The sequence below is a fragment of the Conger conger genome, chromosome 8 (assembly GCF_963514075.1).
Source record: "Conger conger chromosome 8, fConCon1.1, whole genome shotgun sequence".
Lineage (NCBI taxonomy): Eukaryota > Metazoa > Chordata > Actinopteri > Anguilliformes > Congridae > Conger > Conger conger.
The window spans coordinates 54,371,077-54,395,463 of NC_083767.1; the positions used below are offsets into that span (position 1 = coordinate 54,371,077).

General features: G+C 46.4%; 1 protein-coding gene across 1 annotated transcript in view; it reads left to right on the plus strand.

The window, feature by feature from the left end:
* Positions 1–24,387, plus strand: part of cacna2d4a (calcium channel, voltage-dependent, alpha 2/delta subunit 4a) — a 115,015-nt gene that overhangs the window by 64,633 nt on the left and 25,995 nt on the right. The window contains exon 27 of the mRNA XM_061250703.1: positions 21,429–21,490. Within this exon, the coding sequence (XP_061106687.1) occupies positions 21,429–21,490 (62 nt within the window). The remainder of the gene's footprint in view (positions 1–21,428; positions 21,491–24,387) is intronic.

The window sequence follows — 24,387 nt, forward strand, 5'->3', positions numbered from 1 at the left end:
GCGTGCGTTGGGCTGTGCGTTGCGTGCGTTGCGTGCGTTGGGCTGCGCGCTGCGTGCGTTGCGTGGGGCGGGGGGCGCCCGGCTGTTGGCAGCGCGGCGCGGGGAGTCAGGTGGTGCTCGCCTGGCACAGACGGCAGTGTGAGCTCCTCATGACGCTGAAGTGGAGTCAGCTGACACAGGCCTGGCACAGCGCTGGAATCACACAGCACTGAGCTCTAATACACCTGTGCTTTACGCCGTCCTGCTGCTACTCCAAAATCATTACCTCCGCTCTGCCCGAGGCAGTCAAACAGCCTGTGACTTATAGTAAACCTGCCACTGTAGTCAAACTGTTCACATACCGTTTCTGTTTCTAGGTAGGAATTGCCGGGGAATATCTCGATGGGTTTGTCCCATTTCGCTGTGTGTGTGTGCGTGCTTGTGTTCGTATTTGCGTATGTTTGCGCATGTGTGTGTTTCTGTGTGAGTGTGCATACGTGTGTTTGTGTCCGACTTTTCTGGCCCCACTGGTCTGCAGGTTGTGACTCAAGTCCCTGGCGAGGGCTTTCTGTTTACGTAATTACATCACGAGCGATAACCGCTGCCCTGCGGCACATACGGGCCGAACCGCGCGTCCGTCACAGCCCTCGTTCCACATTACGGCCGCATTGCTGCGCGCATTACGACCTGCTCCGCTGCCCCCCTTTCCAGCACGGCACTCGGAACACATTTCCTCAGAACGGGTTATCTTTATCCACCGCGAAATGCCCCCCTCCCTGCCCCCCTGCCCCGCCTGCCTCCCGCCCCGCCCCCAGAGCCGCCCGCCGCGCTCCTGCACAGAAATGGGCAGGAATGCGCAGTCTGGCAGCGTCGCCCGCGCTGTGCCGTTTCGCAGTGTCGCGGTCGTGTGTGTGTGTGTGTGTGTGCGGTTTATTCTGAGACACTAATCTGCTGGATTAACAAGGGTGGGTGTGTGAAATGTGAAGGGGGTGGTGGGGGGGGGGTTTGGGTTTGGCGGGGTTTGGGCGCTGGGCGCTGCGTGCCTGATCCGCGGTCTCGCTCCTGATTCGGGGGGAGGGGGAGGGGGGGGGGGGAGGCCCTCGGCGACGCACGCGTCCCGGGGCCCAGTTCCTCTCCGGCTGCCGTGGCGACGCTTTAGTCACAGCGGCTCCCTGGCTCGCTCCTCCCCCGGCGTCCCCAGACGAGACAATATTGCGGGTGATTCACACGCCGTCTCTGTTTGCACACACCGTATAATCAGTTTACAGCAAACCAAATATTTGCTCATTGACACACGCCGCGGCGCATTTTTAATGACTGCCTCGGCGGCGTCTGTCATGTAGCTTTTGTCTGGTCGACACACACGCCTGTGATCTGCGTGCGCGCGCGTGGGCGCGCGTGTCGCCGGCTCGACTGCGCTGGCATCCCGCGTGACGCTCCTCGCCTGTCATGCGGTACGGTGCCTTCCCCAGCTTTATTTGTCGCCAGATCGAATCCGATTCGGCGGTTCGGGCGTCGAGAGACGCGCGTCGGCGGGTTGCGTCGAGAACCTTGGGGAGCGCGTCGCCCTGCTGGCTTTTTCATCGGACGGCTCTGCGGCGGAGAGACTCTCCGATGCCGGGCCGCCGTTTTAAGCGCTTGCCCGTTACCTCTCTGCTCCCCCATACTACACGACTCACCGAGCGGTCGTATCGTTTCGGTCTTTATGTAACGCGTCTTTTTGGTCCAATCTGGTTCCTGCTTGGTTTTAGTCCAGAATGTGCATCACTCTCAGTTTTTCTCCCTGGTCTGTCTCCCGTGTGTTTAATACTTTTGGCCATTTACTCTGGTACCGGCGTTTTGTGAAAATTCAGCTCTGATGAGAATCTGACCTGAGGGGTTTAATATAGTGCGCGCGTGGGCTCCTTGGCATGGGTTCCGGTTTTAAGTGCCAGCGTTCGCCCTACTGTGCCAAAAATCTTCTTTTAAGCGTTTGTTCTTTGTGTCAGCATTCGTGTCTCATCAGAAGTTATTGTATTAACAGTCGCATTGGAGAAGTGGTCGAGACCGGAACTTTTTGTCAGCTGCGTTACAAATGTCCGGGTTTGGCATTTAGTTTCGTGTTTTAGTTTCGTGTTCGTGTTTTACTCCGAATGCTTAATGCATTTTTCTTGTGTGCTGAAACGGACTCCTCTGGGAAAACTGTGCGCGGGACCGATTTATTATTCCTGTACGCGTGTGGATTTCAAAGATGGAAGAGCCGTGTTTTGCGCTAATGCCAACGTGCAAAACCGAAAAAGGGTCACCGTTTAGGTTCAGAAGGTTAAACAACGGGGGGGGGGAAAAAAAGCCAGAGCAATTTGTCTTTTCCCCAGAAGAGAACAAGGGACAGTCGTGGGAAGTTTTCACACAAATGGCTGGCGGGTGGCAGGGGAAAATAGATTAAAGTTGAGCAAAATATACAAGACGATATTTCCCGTGAACATGTGCGCTGGTCAGAACTGTGTCATCGAGGGAGGGAGGATGGGATCGCTGTGTGGGCAGAGCAGGAAGTCCCGAATCCGGTGTAGAAGTCTTTGATGTACAGAACATCAGAGGGATGGGAAGGAGAAATAGAAAAGCACTGAGGTTAGGGAGGGGGCAGTTTCTCCCCAGCGACATCACGGCCCCTCCCTCCCCGGGAGACTGGGGTGCTAGCTCATGATCACATGACTCGGGTGGGGGGAACAGCCATCTTACTCCTGCATTGATTCACAGAGCGGGCAACATCTATCAAAGGACCAATTTAGTAGCTCCGCGACAGAATTATCAGGTAGCCACTCGAAATCATTAAAATAAAATGTTTTTTTTTTTGTTCTACGTGTACAGAGAGGACAGGACTAAACAGATGAGCTGAACAACAGGAAAACATTTGTAGCGCTAATAAACATTATGTTTCTTCTTTCTGGTTGTCAACCCGCCAGGAAATCCACCGATGAGGAAGAATCTGCGCTACTTAATTAGCGAATGCATTAATTAGGAAACGCCACTGCCAACTTTCAGTTTAGAGCAGTTCTCCATTCTTACTAACTTGTAATGCGTGGAAGTCCCCGAGGTTCGTTACATACAAGACATTCACAGCAGCTATTCCAGTCAGGACCGCTCACGTTTACTGGAAAGCAGATAAGGCTAGTAAGTAGATTTTAATGCGTGTAGTGTTAGCATGTAGCCACTTAGCCACTCTCCATTGATAGTGGTGCGGACGGCACCGCACGCCCACTCCAGATGATGGCGACAGAGTGAAGGTGCAGCGTGTGGGGTCCTGAGGCGATGTCGTGGGCTGCGGATTCCCGAAATGACAACGCGCTCCCCTCCCCCCCGCCTCGTCCCGCTCTCTCCCCCGTGTCTGTGTCCTTGTCCCCGGCCCGGCTGTGTCCCCCACGCCGGTGGGCTGTCTCCCTCTCTCAGGCTGCAGGTGTAAGGCACGGTGTCCACAGAGGCGCTGGTCAGGAATATGAATTAGCACAATGACCCCCAGAGCGCTGCTGGTCTGGAGAACACAGCTGTCCTAATGCAGTCCTCATTAGCTCAACAAGCACCCAAACAACCTGCATGGGCCTTCTGGGAGCGCTCCGAGAGAGAGAGAGAGAGAGAGAGAGAGAGAGTGAGAGAGAGAGTGTGTGTGTGTGCGTGTGCGCGCGTGTGTGTGTGTGTGTGTGTGTGTGTGTGTGCATGGGCGTGTGTGTGTGTGTGTGTGTGTGTGTGTGTGTGCGCGTGTGCACATGGCCGTGTGTGTGTGTGTGTGTGTGTGTGTGTGCATGGGCGTGTGTGTGTGTGTGTGTGTGTGTGTGTGTGTGTGTGTGTGTGTGCGCGTGCGTGCGTGCATGTGTGCGTGCTTGTGTGTGTGCATGGCCGTGTGTGTGCGTGTGTGTGTATGGGCGTGTGTGCGTGCGTGCGTGTGTGTGCGTGTGTGTGTGTGCGTGTGTGTGTGTGTGTGTTGCACGTTTGTATATGTATGCATATGTGCCTGCATCTGTGTGTAGGAGTGACACATGCTACACTCTCCTGCTAGCTCTCAGCTCTTGTGGGCGAATGGAGTAGGTCTCTTTCTTTCATGTGCTGGATATTGAGCAAGAAAAACCTGAAATATTCTTCAGAGGTGACTAAGATTACACTGGCTTGCTAAACACTTTAATATTCACATCTGCAAATGTCATGACATTTAATGGGCTAATATGACTATAGAGCCCCAGTGCTGTCATGCAAATCACTTAAGGCGTTTTTGCATACAGAAATTACAGTTTTTGTAAAATGTTTATTCACATTTAGGCTGTGTCTTAGATAAGCAACCATGCAAAGTGTTCTTATTGTCACAGGTTGTATTCCCTTCCTTTATTGGGTAATGTTATTCAAGGACAATGTTTCAGTCCACGGTTTATCTCTCTACCACAGAGATTACAACAGCTAGGTGCCTGGAGAGAAATCTCTATCATTTGTTCTTGTACAAACCCTATCTATGTAATCAAGGGTATTCTGCCCCTGTGTGTACAACTGGTACATAAAGGATATTCCGAGTAAGAGGGACCATAGGTTTCACATCATGTTCTTTCTGTCGTCATATAAAATAGATAGATGCGCACTGATACTGTACCTGGGTTTAATCTGTGATGCAGCAGACAGAGAGTAATGTATTTTAGCAATTCTGCATTTCATATTTTTTTGCTGTACAGTTGGCATCTTGCCAAACCAACCCTCTAAGCACCTTTCAATGGAGTCTGTTTTGGAAGGGGGCACATTATTCCTTCAAAGCCAGATGGAGTATTAATTTGCCAAAGGCTCTGACATTGATTCATTTTGACTGCACACGGCAGTCAAACACGACTCCAGCCGTCGGGCTTTCCTCGAGGAGAGCAGCGTGATAGCAATATCTGTGACTCACTGTCCTATTCACACTGATTATCTGTGACTCACTGTCCTATTCACACTGATTATCTGTGACTCACTGTCCTGTTCACACTGATTATCTGTGACTCACTGTCCTGTTCACACTGATTATCTGTGACTCACTGTCCTATTCACACTGATTATCTGTGACTCACTGCCATGTTCTCACTCATTATCTGTGACTCACTGCCATGTTCACACTGATTATCTGTGACTCACTGTCCTATTCACACTGATTATCTGTGACTCACTGTCCTATTCACACTGATTATCTGTGACTCACTGCCATATTCACACTCATTATCTGTGACTCACTGTCCTGTTCACATTCATTATCTGTGACTCACTCTCCTGTTCACACTGATTATCTGTGACTCACTGTCCTGTTCATACTCATTATCTGTGACTCACTGTCCTGTTCACGCTCATTATCTGTGACTCACTGTCCTGTTCACATTCATTATCTGTGACTCACTCTCCTGTTCACACTGATTATCTGTGACTCACTGTCCTGTTCATACTCATTATCTGTGACTCACTGTCCTGTTCACGCTCATTATCTGTGACTCACTGTCCTGTTCACACTGATTATCTGTGACTCACTGTCCTATTCACACTGATTATCTGTGACTCACTGTCCTATTCACACTGATTATCTGTGACTCACTGTCCTGTTCACACTGATTATCTGTGACTCACTGTCCTATTCACACTGATTATCTGTGACTCACTGTCCTGTTCACACTGATTATCTGTGACTCACTGTCCTATTCACACTGATTATCTGTGACTCACTGTCCTATTCACACTGATTATCTGTGACTCGCTGTCCTATTCACACTGATTATCTGTGACTCACTGCCATGTTCACACTGATTATCTGTGACTCACTGTCATGTTCACACTGATTATCTGTGACTCACTGTCCTATTCACACTGATTATCTGTGACTCACTGTCCTATTCACACTGATTATCTGTGACTCACTGTCCTATTCACACTCATTATCTGTGACTCACTGTCCTGTTCACACTGATTATCTGTGACTTACCCTCTCATTCTCGCACCATTTCTGTGACCCCCCCCCCCCTCCCCATTGCAATGATATTTCCCATTGCAAGTGCTAGGCCTATAATTTGTCATGAATTTTCACTGAAGTACAGATGCAGCTGTGTCATTGCAAACCTGTTAGCAGGGGAAAAACAGTGACTTCAAAGAGTATTATGTGTTTTTAATTTAACTCGGTTTTACTTTTAGCCTTGTGATTTTCGGCCAACAACTACCTATGCCGTATGCTGAAAAACGTAGCATAGCTCTTGATAATATCATTGACAATACTACGAGAACAAACAATACAGGGTAATGTAGATATGTGAGAAATCTTTGGACTGCTTCATATTTGTGTCACAAAATATTGAGAGGCCCCTCCACAATCTCTTTCATCCTTCCCAGAATCTCTGGTGCTGTCATTTGTGTAGCTGCTCTTGTTATTTAAATCCATAATTAAAGTTTGCATAAACATAACGTGCAATCGTGAAATTTCCATAATTTTAGACTGATCTAAGACGACAGCAAGCCAATTAGCTAAGATGTCTTTTATCTTGGGAATGGAAATCATTTGCAGCAGTTAGCTGGCTAACCACCATTAACTTGTTTAATGAGAGTAGCCTAAATTATTCAGACGTCACTAGATTGGCTTTAAAGCACAGTTTAAGATTTTATAATGAACTATATCATGATATACTGTTTTTTAGAGGCGACTAAAGTCAGTGCATGTTATGTTTTTTAAATAGCAGAAAATGTCTTTCTGATGTAGAGGGAACATCATCAATTACATGATCTTTTTTTAAAATTGGCACATGCATATGCTGTTTTATCATTAGAAACATAATAAAAATTAAATGCCATCAAATTATATATTGTACTCTTACGTGCAGATCTTAATATTTCCTGAACCCTTTTAGGATGACGATAAAAAGTGAGCATAAAAACCATCAGCGTATAGTGAATAATGGGAGGGGGAAAAATAGTTTTTTTTATATTTTTACAAGCGGAAATTAATGTCTTGCATTTTCTGGCAATCCTCGTGCATGATAACCATAACAACCCGTATATGTGAATATGTCTCCGTGTGTGTGTGTGTGTGTGTGTGTGTGTCTGCCTGCATATGCGTGTGTGCGCACGCATATGCATGTGTGTGTGTCCCTCAGACACGCTCTGTGCTGATGCTGATGATGTCATCATCAGGGTGTTGGGGTACTCTTCCTCTACAGAAGCGTGTGACCTCCCAGGCTTCCTACAGGACTGAGAAATGAGCAGGGCAGGGTTCCATAACTATGACGCACAGTCGTCACGGCGCACAAACATGCATTCAGGGGTGCTAGCTGTGGCTGGGCCGACATCACATTTCCAAAGTGACAGGCGAAGGGTGGAAGGGGGGTGGGCTGCGATGGGGTCGTTCGCTCTCTCTGACTCACCATGGCGGGGCACGTGAAGCAGCCTGGCTTATTATTGGGGGGGGTTACTGTAGAAAGTGCTTCATCGTGACTCCTTATCCACTGGATAATTATACTCATATTCCTCGCATGCAGACGGCCCTTGATAAAAGCTGAATTGTTTCCAATTACATTAATTAGCCTAGCACACATGTTTTTAAAAATGCTGGGCAGAAAGCGTATTACTCATTGACGAACAGACATCAGAAATGGGCTGTCTCGTCTGTAATCAATTCCTATTTCTTCTGGGAAAAACAGCAAAAAAAAACCAATGGAAGATAGAAAAAACTGAAATTCAGCAATGTTTAACATGAAAATGCTTTTCATTGTTTAGACGGAGAACAAAGCAGTACTCAGTCATTTTGTTGAAATCAAGAGCACTTTGAGGACTTAACCTAGAGACAAAAAAAAAATGAAAGAAGAGGAAGAGAGGTTTTTGGGACACAAGCTAAAATAAAGGCATTATATATGCCACTGCTTTAGCTGTAGCTTCTGGTATACTCTGTTTGTAAGTGTTTGTGTGGTGGGGGGGGGGGATACAGAGGAAGGAAATATAGGCTATGTAGAGAGGGAATTGAGTGGGGGGGCCCCTAGGAATACCCTGCTCGTGTGAACCCCCTCCCCCCCCACATAACATCCGCAACCTCACGCAGTGTGTCTCCCTCTCTCTGTGGGGGATGAGTTCAGGGATAAGGCCATGGGGAAAACGAGAGCTCCATCTGTGTGTGGCAGAGACACAGGCTGTTTGTGTGTTTGCCCGTGTCTGAAAGAAAATATCATAGTGTTACTGTGTGTATGTGAATATTTGTGTATGTATGCTTCAGCACTTGTGTGTGCATGAGTGCACCTATGTGTGGATGTGCATCTGTACATGTGTGTGTGTGTGTGTGTGTGTGTGTGTGTGTGTGTGTGCAGTCTGTGTATGTGTTTGCATGTGTGTGTACATGTGCCTGTGCGTGTATTGTGTGTACATGTACTGTATGTGTGTGTGTGTGTGTGTGTGTGTGTGGTGTGAGTGTGAGTGTGAGTGTGTGTATGTGTGTGTGTGTGTGTACTGTGTGTATTGTGTGCACTGTATGTGTGTGTGCATGTACTGTGTGTATTGTGTGCACTGTATGTGTGTGTGTGTGTATGTACTGTGTGTATTGTGTGCACTGTATGTGTGTGTGTGTGTGTGTGTGTGTGTGTGTATGTACTGTGTGTATTGTGTGCACTGTATGTGTGTGTGTGTGTGTGTGTGTGTGTGTGTGTGCGCGTGTACTGTGTGTATTGTGTGCACTGTATGTGTGTGTGTGTGTGTGTGTGTGTGTGTGTGTGTGCGCGTGTACTGTGTGTATTGTGTGCACTGTATGTGTGTGTGTGTGTGTGTGTGTGTGTGTGTCGGGAAGGGCAGCAGAGAGAGGGGGGCAGTAGAGAGAGGGGGGCAGCAGAGTGAGAGGGGCAGTAGAGAGAGGGGGGCAGCAGAGTGAGAGGGGCAGCAGAGTGAGAGGGGCAGTAGAGAGAGGGGCAGTAGAGTGAGAGGGGCAGTAGAGAGAGGGGGGCAGTAGAGAGAGGGGGGCAGTAGAGTGAGAGGGGCAGTAGAGTGAGGGGGGCAGCAGAGTGAGAGGGGCAGTAGAGAGAGGGGGGCAGCAGAGTGAGAGGGGCAGTAGAGAGAGGGGGGCAGTAGAGTGAGGGGGGCAGTAGAGAGGGGGGCAGCAGAGAGAGAGGGGCAGTAGAGAGAGGGGGCAGTAGAGAGAGGGGGGCAGCAGAGTGAGGGGGGCAGTAGAGAGAGGGGGGCAGCAGAGTGAGGGGGGCAGTAGAGAGAGGGGGCAGTAGAGAGAGGGGGGCAGTAGAGTGAGGGGGGCAGGTGGCCGTTCTGGACCCTGCCTGGCATGTTGACGCATACCCTCACAGAGTCAGCGCTCTCATCCTAATTAAGCTGCCCTGGTAACAGGGCACAGCCGTCCGGTTTAATTAGAATACTCTGCCTAACGAACCTGACGCCATTTCCAGAATCCCGCACCAACAGTCTCACACAGAAGTGCGTTTCCTTTCTGCTGTTAATGATATGAGTGGCAGGAGGGAGTGTTTCCGATTGGCCAGCAGGAAGAGGCTCCATATCGTCTGTTCCCTCTTTCTGTTGTTTGTTTGTTTGTTTTTGTTTGTTTGGCAGCACTAGGCGGATAGGGTGATGTGAAACCAAACACCTAAAAAGGTGCATTCGCCCACTGTCTGAGGTCACAGATAGAAATCCGCACAGCACCCACAAAGGAAAGGTTTTGTCAATGAAAAATAAACAGTGCATAATGCAAGCGTCGTTCTCAGTCATTCACTCTGCAATGCTACCTGGTAGAGATGCTTAGCCAGAGGTTCCCAAGCAGCCAATGACGGTCCTTATTGTTCAGAGATTTCTTTGCACCAGCATAGTGCCTTTTGCGTTCCACTGACCGGGTCTAAAGGACATCTACGAAGAGTGACAGCGTGCTCCTGACTTAGCAACAGTGACTGAAAATATAGCGATCAAATATCACAGATCTAATGTTTTATTCAAGAGTCCCACGGGTAAACAGTCCCACAGGTAAACAGCCCATCACGATTGTAATCTTTTTTGAGGATAAAGCTATAGGGCTGTTTGCCTGGTTGTACCTCCTTATTAGCCTAACCTCTCTCGCTGGCTCTGCGGTGCGTTACGTTCTGCTTTGAGCAAAGAGCGAAGGTCAGATGTTCTACATTTTTTGAACTCCTGCCAGCCTTCACATTTCATTTGGGCACATGTTTTATTCATAAATTCAGTCCCTTTCCGTCTAGCTTTTCCTTTGGTGTTAGCGCCAATGACACCACAAAGTACCAAATGTGACAAAAAAGCAAAACAATGGTACCCCTTCAAAGTTAAAGACAAACATGCCAAAGATTATATTATACCTGTTAATGTATCCTTTCTACAAAAGCACATTTTCAGCTCAGAAAGAAGATGTGTTGATGTAGCTTGCACGCTATAATACAGAGCACAATGCCTTCTAAAGCTATAGCGTCTAATCCCACACGAAATCGAGATGAATGGAGAATGTACACAACCCATGATGCACTGGACCCTTTAGGGAGGGGGTGCTGTTTGAAGGTGCGCTGAATACAATCAGCCTCTTCCTTCCACTACAAATCCACAGCAACGCCTTTCAGTATGGAGAAGAATAGAGCTATAGATATGTACAGTCAATTGGGCTTGCAGTCTAGAGGCTAAGATGGGGCTGGGTGAAGGAAGCTTAATAGCTACAAGATTGTGGCAGTAGAATAATCCCTCCTTCCTGGTTATAATTACATGTAGAATCATCCTTGATTGCAGCCAAGGCTTCATTTCACACTCATAATGCACGTGACTTTCTCTCACCTGGAGTCCATTTAAAAAAAGATCCACATTCACACTATTCATTACTGTAATGGGCGAACCAAACAAGTCTTTTACTTTTACAGTTCATCAGCTGTGCAACTCACTATCAAGTACTGAAATCTGATTGGATTGATATGAAATGAATGTTGATAGAGATGTTATGTGTGACCTGCTTTCTGTTGCTCAGGGATTGCAACAGAGGGTGGCAGTTTGGTTTCAGGTCCCCTGCTGATGTTCTGTAGGTGTTGTGGACCGAGAAGGTAGATTTCACCGCAAAACTCTTAATATTAATGGCTTCTTTCCTCGCCAGATAAAATTGTATCTGCCACGATTAAATCAATGAATTATGTCTCATCAAATAGCTTTCCCAGCCTCTGTGATCCCCCCGCCAGAGAAACCTCTCTGTTTTAATATGCAGCCGGCGTTTGGTTCAAATGCGCAATTTATAACCGCTTAATCTGCACTGACACATTCCAAGAAAACCCTAGAGAATTTCATAGAACAATCCGTGCCACCAGAGGCTGTTAATATCCAAGGTTCCAGTCATAGAGATTCAAGCCTCAATCTCCCAAAATGAATGACCCTTTAAAACTGCCTGCAATCGCACCAATTCCAGAATCAATAATACAGGAACTGTAAGAACAATTATGCATTATTTATTGAAGAAGAGAAAATTAGTCTTGTGGCTTCATCCGCTTAATCCGACTACTTCCAGGATCATGCGTTTTGGTTTTTCTCCAAATCACTTTTGGTGTTTGTTCGTGGACCCTGGCAGCATATATTTGGTCAAATTGTTATGGTTTTTATTTTGTACACATACTGGTGTAAGCAGTGTGATTTCCAGAGTGTGCATAATGCCTTCAGAATGTCACCCTCTACACAGTAAATCAATTTCCTGTTTAAGGGTATCGTGCAAATCCATTGACCTCCCTCCATCTCCTCAGCTTCCCCTAATTACTCAAGAGTCCACATTGAACCTCATATCCAGGCCCCCTGCCCTGTTGCTCTGGAATATCTGCCGGAAAGACCCCCTTTACCTCCTTCACCCCTTAAAGTCAGGGTATAAAAATGGCTAGATGATCATTAATTCTATGAATTTGGTGTATACTCCGCTATACTCCTTGGGGTGTTATGAATATTTTTCTCAGTGCAGTTTCGCAGTGCTAGTTGTCTTTATAATGCATGTGGTGAAGTATATTTGGTTTTTTTAGTTAGTCTTCTTGTCACGGGGAGAGGGGAATGACTGCTGAAAAACACTCACAGGCTGCAGGAGACAATGAATATATCCAAGATCAATCACACGAGGAGCTTCTCCAAGGAACTCTGTCTTCTCTGATGCACTCTTCACTGATTTCAGCAGTCAGGGATTTTTTAAACGAGCTCGCCCTTAGAGATGCGTTTCCGCACTTTGCCTTATCGTGCACCATGACTTGTATAACTTGGAATAACTGTGTGTCATCTACATAGAAACTCCAAACATCCAGATTCCAGATGATACCAAGAGGCAACACGACCTAAGAGAAACGGACCTAGCCCTGACCCCTGTGGTACACTATATTTTACCTTTCAGAGATTAGAAAATGAGCTTCTTGAACAAACTGCCATGCAATTATTACTCACAAAGTCCAATACTGTTCTCAATACTGTGTACTTTCAGTCCTACTTTTTGATATAATTCCTGACTTGAAAGTTTCAAGAATATAGTCTGAACTAAAATAGGTGCCGACTTGCTTTCTCTAGTATTTCAAATAAGAAGAGAGGCTAACTGGATTATTATCACAAACATTAAGACAACATAAATATGACCATTTCTGCAATATCTGCAAATCCATCTTTCTTTTTCATGTCAAACCGCATGCTTCCCATGATTGCTTACTGGCTGTTAAATCCCACAAATCTGTGGGAAGTCTGTAACAATTCTACCAATTTGCTTGGAAAAACAAAATCTAGCAATGCTGTAAAGAGGTGACGAAAGGTTTAGGAAATGTTAGGGTTAGGAAAGTGTATTGAATTACATTTCCCCTCCCATGTACTGAACTGACATACCGACATTAGCGTCCAAAGACTCTAGATGTACAGTACAGTGAGTGAGGGTTTTTACCCCAAGCTGCACAACCTGAATTGGGAAGAGTACATTGTCTTTGAGATGGGAATGTGTACATGACAGGTGGCAGTGGAAGTTCATCAGTAGCCAGGTCATTTTCCCAGCGTGGCCTCTGCAATGTTTTCAGAGGTAGAGAGAGAGAGAGAGAGAGAGAGAGAGAGAGAGATCATTTTATCGGGCTGGAGAGGGAGGGGTGCTGTTCTTACTGCTCTGCCTCCAGCAGCCTCTGCACTGCAGGATCTTGGAAAGGGGACGAGTGTTTTTGCATATTAAAACAGCACCGCACTTTTGAGATCAGCAGGAAGGGAACTTTCTAGACTTCTTGTTTCGGAAGTGTTTTGGGGGGTTTTTTTTCCAGCGAGCTGCATTGCAGTGTTTCTCGGGCTCGCCTGGAAGGGAGTTTCACAGCGGGAACCCGGAATGCCGCTGCCTCAACAGACGAGTGTGGGCCAGCCCGTCGCATGGAGCGCTGGGAGTGTGTGACTGTATTATGGGTACAAGGGGACTGACCTTGTACCCTGAAGGTTGCAGCCAGGTTTGATTGCCAGGAAGGAATTTGCGTCAGTAATCCTGCTGTATAAGTGGACACTATGTAAAGAGCATTTGCTAAATGGCCGTAATGTATATATGTATGAGGGGAACTCTTCGCTCCCGTGCTCCGAAAAAGGCCTTTCTCTCCACCCAGGGGGCACAACTCCCCCAGCCTGAGCCCTCCGGCTCAGACTCCTCGCCCCTCTGCCTCCTGCCTGACGTTGCAGAGTTTTGGGGAAATGGGGAAACGCCCCCCCGCCCGTGTGAAATACCAGGAAGTAATAAGTGTGAGCAGCGATGGGAGACAGTCGATTAGAGCCTGGGCAGGAAGACTCATTACTGGCTCAGTCTTCTGCTGAGTGGTTTTATTGGGCTGTTATTTACCTCTGAGCCGTGCTGCCCTAAGCAGGAGTGAGCAGTGACAAAAAAACACAATCCCAGGGTCAAGTCTCATGGAAAACTATTCCTTTTTTTATTTTTTATTATTATGCAGGAATAAAGTAAAAGGACAAAAACACAGTCTCGGGCCCGAGTGGGGTTGTGTCCTACGGAGCGAAAGAGGAGGAGAATGTGAATGAGACAAAAGAAGGGGGGAAAGGAAAAGAAAATGGATGTGAATGAACCTCGAATAAATCGTCATATGAATAAAAACACAAAGGGTGGAGGAGATTGAAAGGGAAAAAGGGAAAGCTGATGAAAAATAAGGGGCAAATGTATGAATATTTGAGCTAATAATTAAGTCATGTGAAGACTGGTTGGGAAGGTGTTGTGAATATTTCAAGTGGCATATGAAGAGGGAAATGATGGTAGGCTTCTCAGGGATGTTGGGATGAAATTCCAGGCAGAAGAACAGTGGGGTTCCCACAGAAAGTTTTAGCCCTTGTAAAACACATTAAAGTTACTTCAATACTTTGCAAGAAATGCTTGGAGAGCAAAGAAGAGCAAGGAGTGCTGCACTATCCACGATCACCTGGCTTCAACCCCATTGAATATTCATGGGGACACTTGAAGGCTGCCAAAAGCTAAGCATTCAGTTACATCGCAAAATACTCTTTGTGAAAGGTTTGTATTAAATTAGAAAATAATGCAAAATGGAACCATTTTCACTGGTGGTTTCAGACTTTTGGACCCCACTGTATGAGATAATTCCGTGCAAAGCCTGCTCTTTGGATAGGAATTATTGGATGTGTTACACGTCTAAGAAATTGTTGGAGAAATGGAGGAGTGTTGGTAATTTTTGTCTTTAATTTGATAATCTAATTTCATGGCCAGTAAGTTACAATAAATTATGTGAAAAAACATAATGGTATTATCACATATAAGTATTACTGGGGCGACATTAGCTGAGGAGGCAAAAGCGTGGCAGTCTGAGTGTGTCCCTGGGCAAGATACCGACATCGAATCACTCCCGACGAGCTGGGTGGGGCCTGGCATGGCAGCCTTTCACCATTGTGTGTGTGTGTGTGTGTGTGTGTGTGTGTGTGTGTGTGTGTGTGTGTGTGTGTGTGTGTGTGTGTGTGTGTGTGTGTGTGTGTGTGTGTGTGTGTGTGTGTGTGTGTGTGTGTGTGTGTGTGTGTGTGTGAGAGTGTGTGTGAGAGAGTGTGTGTGTGAATGGGTGAATGAGAGGCATTCATTGTGAAGCCCTTGGCGGGCGGCCTGTAGCGTAGTGGTTAAGGTAAAGGACTGGGACACGCAAGGTCAGGGGTTCTAATCCCGGTGTAGCCACAATAAGATCCGCACAGCCGCTGGGCCCTTGAGCAAGGCCCTTAACCCTGCATTGCTCCAGGGGAGGATTGTCTCCTGCGTAGTCTAATCAACTGTACGTCGCTCTGGATAAGAGCGTCTGCCAAATGCCAATAATGTAATGTAATGGAATAGAATCACTATATAAATGTAGTCCATTTATGGTTGACGGGTCACATGATGCAAAAGCGATTCTCATATCTTTTTTACTATTGACTTTTAGTTGTCAATAGAATAATGTATCCCTGGGCGTTGGCAGCCTTGTGGATGTGTTCATCACATTTGCGCGTTGTTTTTTGTAATGCTCCATGAAAGGCATTCTCTGTAAAATGAGTTGTAGATGTCTTGCCAGCTCAATAGTAAGCTCTCCTTCTTGCTATTGTCGAATGTATCGCAAATTAAGAGAACAAAACAGTGACAACCCCCGCGTAACAAAATGGCTTCCGCTGCATGGCGAAATGTGATTACTCAGCAATACTTGATTTTTCCTAATGTATATTCATAATCTCCCAAATCCGTTGGCACACTAATGTACTTGCAGGTTGTTTGGTTTTGGACGGCTGGAGCCTGCATGCTAATCCAGGCATGCAGTCCCCTCCCTTACCCACCCACACCAGCAAAGCTGGAATTTACTCAGTGTAATTATGCAAGTGTTCTCCCCATGCAAAATAAACAACATCATTACAAACTGTTCTAACTCTAGAGAACATAATTATAAACTGTCCATACCTAACATTTAAATAAAAGAACAGAGGCATTTGTTTTTTTGTCGCCTCCTGTTCGAATGCGTTTTAGTCACCGAGTGCTTTATGTAAAAAAAGAATTCCCCTAGTAAAAATGCATCATCACACATTTCTGCCGTTTTCCATGTCAAGGCATTTTATGTCTTTGATAGAAATTGTACAATTGTGCAATTGAAATTGTGGCTCTGTTGGATGGCTCATCCAGGTACTTTTCCAGCCAGTGGATGGGCCCTGTGGTCCGGTTATCCAATCCAGACCATGACAGTGTTGTTTGGCCAGCGGCCCACAGTCTGATGTATCATTGGCCATTACCCAGGGAGGGAGGGATTTATTCAGTGGGGATGACCATAGCTCAACACTCACCAGCGACCCCTGCTGGTCGACCACATGCCCACAGTCTGCTATCCCGAGCTACACATAAAGGTTCTTCCTCTGACTCATGTCTGTGAGCACAACTTGTGTACTCCGCCATGGGAAGAATCAACAATGTGACATCACACAGAGTGACATCACACTTTTCAGTGCCTTGCATGGCAGCCAATCACCGTCGGTATGTGAGTGTGTGTTTGAGTGGGTGAATGTGAAGCATCAATTGTACAGCGCTTTGGATAAAGGCGCTATATAAATGCAGACCATTTACCATTTCCAGATGACTGTGACCTGTGAATAAAACAGGTAATACCAGATTTGGTGGGAAAAGTAGAACACTTTGAAAGAAATGGTAAATGTTTTATCGTGCCCAAAGGCGGAAAAAATTCACACTTACTCAGCAAATTCTTTTATGAGCTGGATATTTGCACAAGATATTCTGGCTTATTACTTTGCTGAAATACAGCCGGACAATGTGTCCCCGGCCAATGTTCTGGAAAGGGCAAATCTGGTCCCTTTGCGCCCGACTGGCCGTGATGCAGGCGGTGCAGTCAGAAACATGGTTTCGGCAAACCCTTCAGCTCTCCTGAATGTGCGCAGAGGTCCAATCCAAAAGACTGCGATGCTGCCAAAGTTGCATCAGCCTCTCACTGTATGAACGAGCCCTCAGACACCACAGCGGTCCCCCGAGGCCGTCCCCCTCTGTCCCCGCTCTGTCCTCTGTCCCCGCTCTGTCCTCTGTCCCCGCTCTGTCCTGCTCTGTCCCCGCTCTGTCCTCTGTCCCCGCTCTGTCCTCTGTCCCCGCTCTGTCCCCCTCTGTCCCCCGCTCTGTCCTGCTCTGTCCCCCGCTCTGTCCTGCTCTGTCCCCGCTCTGTCCTCTGTCCCCGCTCTGTCCCCGCTCTGTCCTCTGTCCCCGCTCTGTCCCCCTCTGTCCCCCGCTCTGTCCTCTGTCTCCGCTCTGTCCTGCTCTGTCCCCCGCTCTGTCCTGCTCTGTCCCCACTCTGTCCTCTGTCCCCCGCTCTGTCCTCTGTCTCCGCTCTGTCCTGCTCTGTCCCCCGCTCTGTCCTCTGTCTCCGCTCTGTCCTGCTCTGTCCCCCTATGTCCCCCTCTGTCTTGCTCTGTCCTGCTCTGTCCTGCTCTGTCCCCCTCTGTCCCCCTCTGTCCCCCTCTGTCCCCCTCTGTCCTGCTCTGTCCCCGCTCTGTCCCGCTCCCGTCCACGAAAACAAGCCCTTCTGTACGGGGGCCGAAGTTCACAAGGGCAGGTGGGAAAATTTAGGGCCGGTGGCATTCGCTGTTATATATATTCAGCGCCTTGTTTAATACTTAATGGTGAGCAAACACCAAACACCCAGCAGTTTGCTGATGCTTGTTTGGACTGTTTGAGCCACAGAAAAGCTGCTGAGTTCTCTTTTTGCGAAAATGCCGGGCAGAGCCAAATTCAACAACAGATGGCTTTGTATATCAATGAGACACTGAGGACATCTACTCTATTAGTGGATTTAACCAGTTCTGGAATAGAGCTTTCCCCATCTTCTTCTTCTCCTCCGGGAGTGGGTAACGAGGGAGGTTTCTCCCCCGGGTTGGTGGCAGCGCCTCGAGGTCTCCATTACGGCCTGGCGGGCTGCAAGTTCAGCGGCTTTTACCGCTCTCTACCTACTCGGCTGCTCTCGCCCAGATGGGACAGCTAATGCCGCTGAGCCGAACACCTGAGCTCTGTGTGTTCTCAGTTCAACGGGACTCAATGCAGGGGATCAGCTTTCCCGTTTAGGCCTTCTCCAAAACAAACAGGCCACACGAAACCGTACAGCTGATATGACATCACCAGCCTTCTACAGTTTCACCTCGTAGCCCGTCCCGTCCACGCCCCAGGGGGGCCGGGGCGGTGTGCGCTCTAAGCTGCAGAAATTATTTTGGGTCTCGTTTTTTTTTTTTTACCAGGAGGTCACCTTTAAAAGGCTTTTAGGAGCGTCACCGTTCCCCAGTGTACTGTGTTCCCCTTCCGGTCCCCGTGGTATTGAGGTTATGATCGAATAAGCAGTTTGACAAGGCCGTTTATGACAAAAGGCACTGCGGCTGATGGACCCAAATACTCCTCTTGAGTGCAAACAGGAGGTGGAGATTTGTCTGGGTTGCCATTGCGTTAGGGAGTTGGTGTTAGGGGGTTGATGTTGCTGTTCCAGGATCCAACTACCTTCTTACACTTCCCTCCCTGGTCTGAACCGGTCAACCCTGGCTTGAGCTGTTTTTTTTGCTTGTTTGTTTTTCAACATGCACCTCGCGTATGCTCTCCGTATCCGAGCTTCCTTTGAACACGGACGGGTCAGGGGCCGTTTATTATGTTCTTGCAGGTAGGGCTGAGTGTGACTGAGTGGGCTGTTTGCAGCAGGCTGCTGTGGGTTCAGGCTCTCTTTGAGTAATAGCATCGCTGGGCTCCATTTGTTTTTCAAACTGAGAATTAATTACTGTGTGAGTCACATGGTGTGTGGAAATGTGAGTTCATTTCCCTGCACACCACTCAACACTCCTGTAAGAGAGGGGGATGATTTCCTCTCAGACCCATAAACCCCAAAATAACTATCTTGGGAATCACAACTTGATCTTGGCTAAGGTACCCCTCTCCCCCTCTCTCCTTCTCCATCTCTCTCCATAATTATATAAATATATATATATATATATATATATATATTATTGATATACAATTTACAGTGCCCCGTACATTAGTCAATTCATTAATGGAATGCATTTCTTGTAAAGCAATTCTCAAAACAAGAAAGACAAATTAAAAAAAGGAATATATAATGAAATGGCGGAAGTTTGTTTTTGGAGCTGTACCGACAGTGACTCAAAGTTGTGGGCGCATGCACGGGCAGTGTGTTCCCTAGTTTTACAGCCTGCACTAAAAACCAGCCCGTCGCTGTTTTAGGTAGCCCTTTGGGACGCAGTAGGCTTTGAGCAGAGGATCTAAGCTGCTGGTGGCATTTAGGGACAGCAACTCAGAAATATATCCAGGACCCGCATGAAGACTCTAAATAACTCTAAATCAAAATTTTAACTACTAGATACCAGTCTTAGCCAAGTCTCGGGTAGTATATGCTCAATTTGTAATGATTAAAAGCCTGGTAGGTGTGTTTTGAATCAGCTGAAGGTGGAACAGACGTTTTGCATTTAAACAGGGCATTAGACAGAGCATCAAAATATTCCAGCCTCCATGAAATTAAAGCATGAATCACTATTTAAGTGTTGCTACAGTGGTCTGTTTCTTAGAGTAATTAAGTTTATGTTTATATATACAATTACCGTTTTTTTCAACATCTTAAATTATATATTAAACATGTGGGCCCAGACTTGAGGGAAAATCTTAAATTTGTGCCTATAAAATTAAAGGCACATTCTGATTTGAAGATCATTTTTGGGACATGCAGCATTTAATAGCTCATAGATATGCATAAAACGTATGCATCTGACGTTCATATCCTCCGCACAACAGTGGAAAGAGACCATGCGCTTGCAGATGATGTGTCTCAGTGGAAGGATGTAAATAGAAAATAAAATTGAGGCTAAAATTAGTCCTTGGGTGTATCAGTCTTCTTGGTACTTTAATGAACCAAGCATCATAATGATTACTCTAGTGGCGTCTTCCACTGATTACTGCGATGTCTCCATACTATGTTAAAACCTTGTGCTACTGATAGATTATTAGGACTGAGATAAGAGGGTGGAATATTTGAGTTGTTGGGTGATGACTGTTTCATTAAGGACCAAATAAATGCTAATCCCTCACTGGTTCAGGTGTAGCCAAAAATAACCAAGTGTATCAAGCTTAGAAATATGTATAATTTGTGTTACAAAGTGCTGATTTAGAAGTGATAACAATGAATATGAATAGAAACAAATGTGGAAACATCTGCTGGTGTCATTGCTACCGAACCACTGACAGGTGTGAGAACGCGTTTCTTGCTTTATTAAGACTTCCTGAAAGATTCCATTTTTGTTCTTCTATTTAAGTAATTAAATCTGTACTTTCCAGACCATCCTCCGCTTGTTTTTAATGATTGATGGTCCAGATGAATTCCAAACAAAGTCAGACATGGCGGTGGACTGCTGCCCTGCATTCAGAGCTTCGCCTAATCAGTGCGATCGTTTTAATTAGTAGCTCCTCTGTTCTGCAGCTTCAGTGCGCTCCAGACAAATGCATCCGCTAAAGGCCTGATTAAAATCCAAAGCAAGAATAAACACATTATTTCCTGCAAGCGCAGTCTTTGTTCTTCTCTTTAAAAAATGAGAATAAAAAAGAAAAGAAGAAGCCCTCAATATAAAAAAAAAATATTGGAAGTATTAAGTAATTATTGGTGCATGCGTGACTTGATGAAGAAGAACTTTGTGGTTCGATTTTTTCAGGTTCGTAAAGGCTGCATCGATTTGTCTGTTATCTGACTGTCTTCCTAAAGACAACAGCAAAGGCGCAGACCCGGTCCTAGAGGACAGGAATAGACGAAGGTTGCACAGTGGGATCTCTGAGTAAAGCCTTGCGCTGAGGGTGTGCAGCTGTTTGACGCTGATTCAAAATGTCTTCTCCCCTGCAGTGGGGTAGACCAGCGTGAAAGCACATCGAGGGCTTACGCAATGACATCACATCACATCCCATCCCAGGCCCTCAAGTCCGCTGACATCATCCGCCCAACTGCCACTAACAGTGCATCCATCCTCTGTTCCTCTGCTATATCTGAATCCGTTGTCCCCCTTGCCAACACACGTACGCACACACATGCATGCAGACACACACACACACACACACACACACACACACACACGTGGACACACAAATAACTGTCACTGAAATGGAAGGAGGGACCGCAGTGACATTCAGCGTAACCTATTTCCCGTTTTGCCCCCGGGGGCATTTGACCCCGTGACATTGCTGGACCGCACGTCCCTGTTGCCACGCTGATGTTAAGTGACTCATGTTTGCACGTCTAACGCTGATTCCCGTTCCCAACACGCACGCCCCCCCCCACACCCCCCCCCACCCCCACCCCCGTGCAAGCTGCACAGGCTGAGCCTAACAGCTCAGTCTGGTTCTGCAGAAAGGGCTGAACTGCAGGGTGCTTTGGGCCGTGCGTGAGGTTTTATTTTCTGTTCCACGTGATACGCTGTCTGACCACGTTTCCCATTCTCCCGTCCTCCCTCTTGTGTTTCAGCCATAGGGGTGCAAATGACCCTGGAGCTGCTGGAGACCAAGTTTTGGGCGATCGCCAAACAGGTGAGCAGCGCAGTCCCCTCCTGGAACCACCTGTACCCACGGATCCCAAACTTGAAAAAAACCCCACTGAACAACCTTACCTTAATTGCTATTCATAGCAGGCCACTTTATCCAAAGACTTCTTACGGCTCCACACAATCCATTCAGAGCCTGAATCTATAGGCTGCTGCTGGCTGAATATAAATAAGCACCTCAGGAAACAAAATGGCCGGCCCGCGGAGCCCGCTGCTAATCTGAGGCTCATTATGAAAACACTTGCTCGTGCACCGAGTCAGTCTTCTTAAGAAAAGCACCCGTGAACCCACTTAGATGACAGAAGTTTGACATCGCAGTCGTTACTGTCAAACCTGCCGGCTTTACAGCGGGATTTGCTCCGTAGTTAGCCCGCTGCATCGTGGCTCAGTCGGGTGAAAGTGCTGGGGTGAGGCGCGGTGAAGTGGATCTTCTCCGCCGGAGCGCAGGCAGAGTCTCACAATCACTGGGTGGTCGCCAGCGCTGGCTTCTCCAGTGGCCTTTAATTTGTAATCACGGTGCTTAGACCCACGTTATTACAGCTGTAACCTATGATTTAACCATGACCCATTACTCACGCTCCGCAGCCCTGCTGAAGAGACGGCACGGCGTTACTGAATATTTGTCATATATATTATTATTATTATGCGATAGCAAATTTCTTGTGACAAGAAATTCAATCGCAGTGTATGAGATGGGCGATCCCACGCGGGGAACGTCGTAAAAAGATGCCGAAAATTTTAAGCTGAAAAAAAAAAAAAAAACTTGAGAGACCTCATTCTGCCATATCGTCTCATCACACAGTCATGGCCTGCATCTCTGAACAGGCTGATTTGAATAAAGGGGATATGTTTGCGGTGTCCCACTGTAGGTATGTAATGTATCTGTGGCGTAGATAACGAACATCCGGACGATAGCTGCATTTCTGCTAGTACAGGGAATTGTACAGGGAAAAGTATTAGCCTGAACAAGCACACTTGCACAATGGGCATGGGCACACACACGCACACGCACACACGCACACACACACACACACACACACGCACACACAGTCTCAGGTTAAAGTGGTGCATGCCTGTAGAAATAATGGGCACATATCCCCAGCCTTTCTGCTGCCAGTCTGGGACTAAAAACTGTTCTGGGACTGCTCAGCTTTGGCTCCGGTGCTGGGACCCAATCAACATTTGTTCTTGTCAAAATTGTTTGTTCAAAATAAATGCAGGCGTTCGTGTTTTTTCCTTGATCGCTCACCAAAATTAATTTGCCACACTGGCAAAGAAAAAAACTGATTAAAAACTAAAACGCTTTATTTACAAAAGGACAACATTATTGCTCAGTTGAGGCCTCAATTATAATCTCATAATTGTTTATGATTTTTCTGTTACTACATTACATGCACAAGCAAGCCGCAGTGCTGCATTGAAATAAGGCTACAACAGATTCTGTACGGAAGGTGGTCACGACATCCTGTTTATAATATTTTTTTTTATATACATATACGTATATACCTAGAAGTGTTACATCTTTCATTGTATTTACAATAGATGGCATGATATAGGACTGCTTCCACAGAAATCTGCATAGACACAACTCAAGGCCAGTGACACACTCTGGATGTAAAATATAGTGTTAAGCAACATCCGTTCCCAAGTGAATGTTTTCTTCAAAAATAACTTTGAAAGGCATTTAAAGGTTTTGAATAACCCTATCCCTTTGAATTCTGTAATGGTGAAAAGGCAGAAAACCGAATCATTGGGAATTATTTTTTGCATCCATAATGAGTGGAAAGCCATTTCATCTCCACATCTGCATATATTACGTGTTTAGTTTATGTATTAATCTATTAAATTCCCAAAGTAAACCAGCACGACATGGGTAAGGCAGTAATAGGAAACTGAAAATGAAATATAGAATGAATACGATAAATAAATAAAGAAATAAAGAAATAAAGAAAAGAATAAAAGAAAATATGGCTATGCCGTTCTGTTTGGGAAATCATTCTGAACAGAACCTGTGTACCATCATTCACTGTGGTTGGGCTCTGTGTGAGACACTCAAGATGAAATACGTTGCGGGTTACATAAACGTCTTACTCTCCAACGGCTCCTCTGAATTCCGATGTCCTTTAGATTGAATGTGTGGGTAAATGTCCTTGTAGCCGTTATGCTATGTCAGATACCCAAGGCATATGAATGACTGTGAGAGTATACTGCGAGAGGCAGGTTAATAGCTAATGGTCACATACAGTATTGTATCTTTCCTTAGGCAATTAAGACTCGCTAGAGCCTGTATCTATGTGCACAAATCTAATGTGCCATTGCATATTCTCTCCAGGATGGTTTTATTACCTGATTGGAGGAAACACCAGAAATGAATGCTGTTGGTGTTTCTGGACCTAGTCTGGCCAGACCATAACCCAGGGTCATAACTTTTAATGCCCTGAATTTGAATAAAAAGGGGGATCTGTGATGTTCACTTGAAAATATCAATTGGATGAAAATATTAATTCCATGTTGGTACAGGTTGTTGAGGCTTCAGTTTTGAGCTTAGCACTTGTCCCGATATTGTTTTAAGTTTTAACAAGAATGCACTGTATGCTCCTGTGAAGCTGGAAAAAAGAGAACTATCTTTGTCAGCATTTAAATGCCCTAGGAAGACCTGACAACTGACCTTACTTGAGTATTTACAAAGGAAAAATTATTAATGTTACAGCGCGGCAGTCTACTGACCCAGTAGTCTCTTCAGGCCTTCACAAGGCTTTTTAGGACAGGAAGAGTAGCCTAGTTTTTCCAGGGGGCGGTTGAGAGTCCTCCGAGGGTGCATGTGTGCGCCAGACTGTCCCCGACTGCAGGCCACTGCTCTAATGAGAGAGGGAGAGAGAGAGG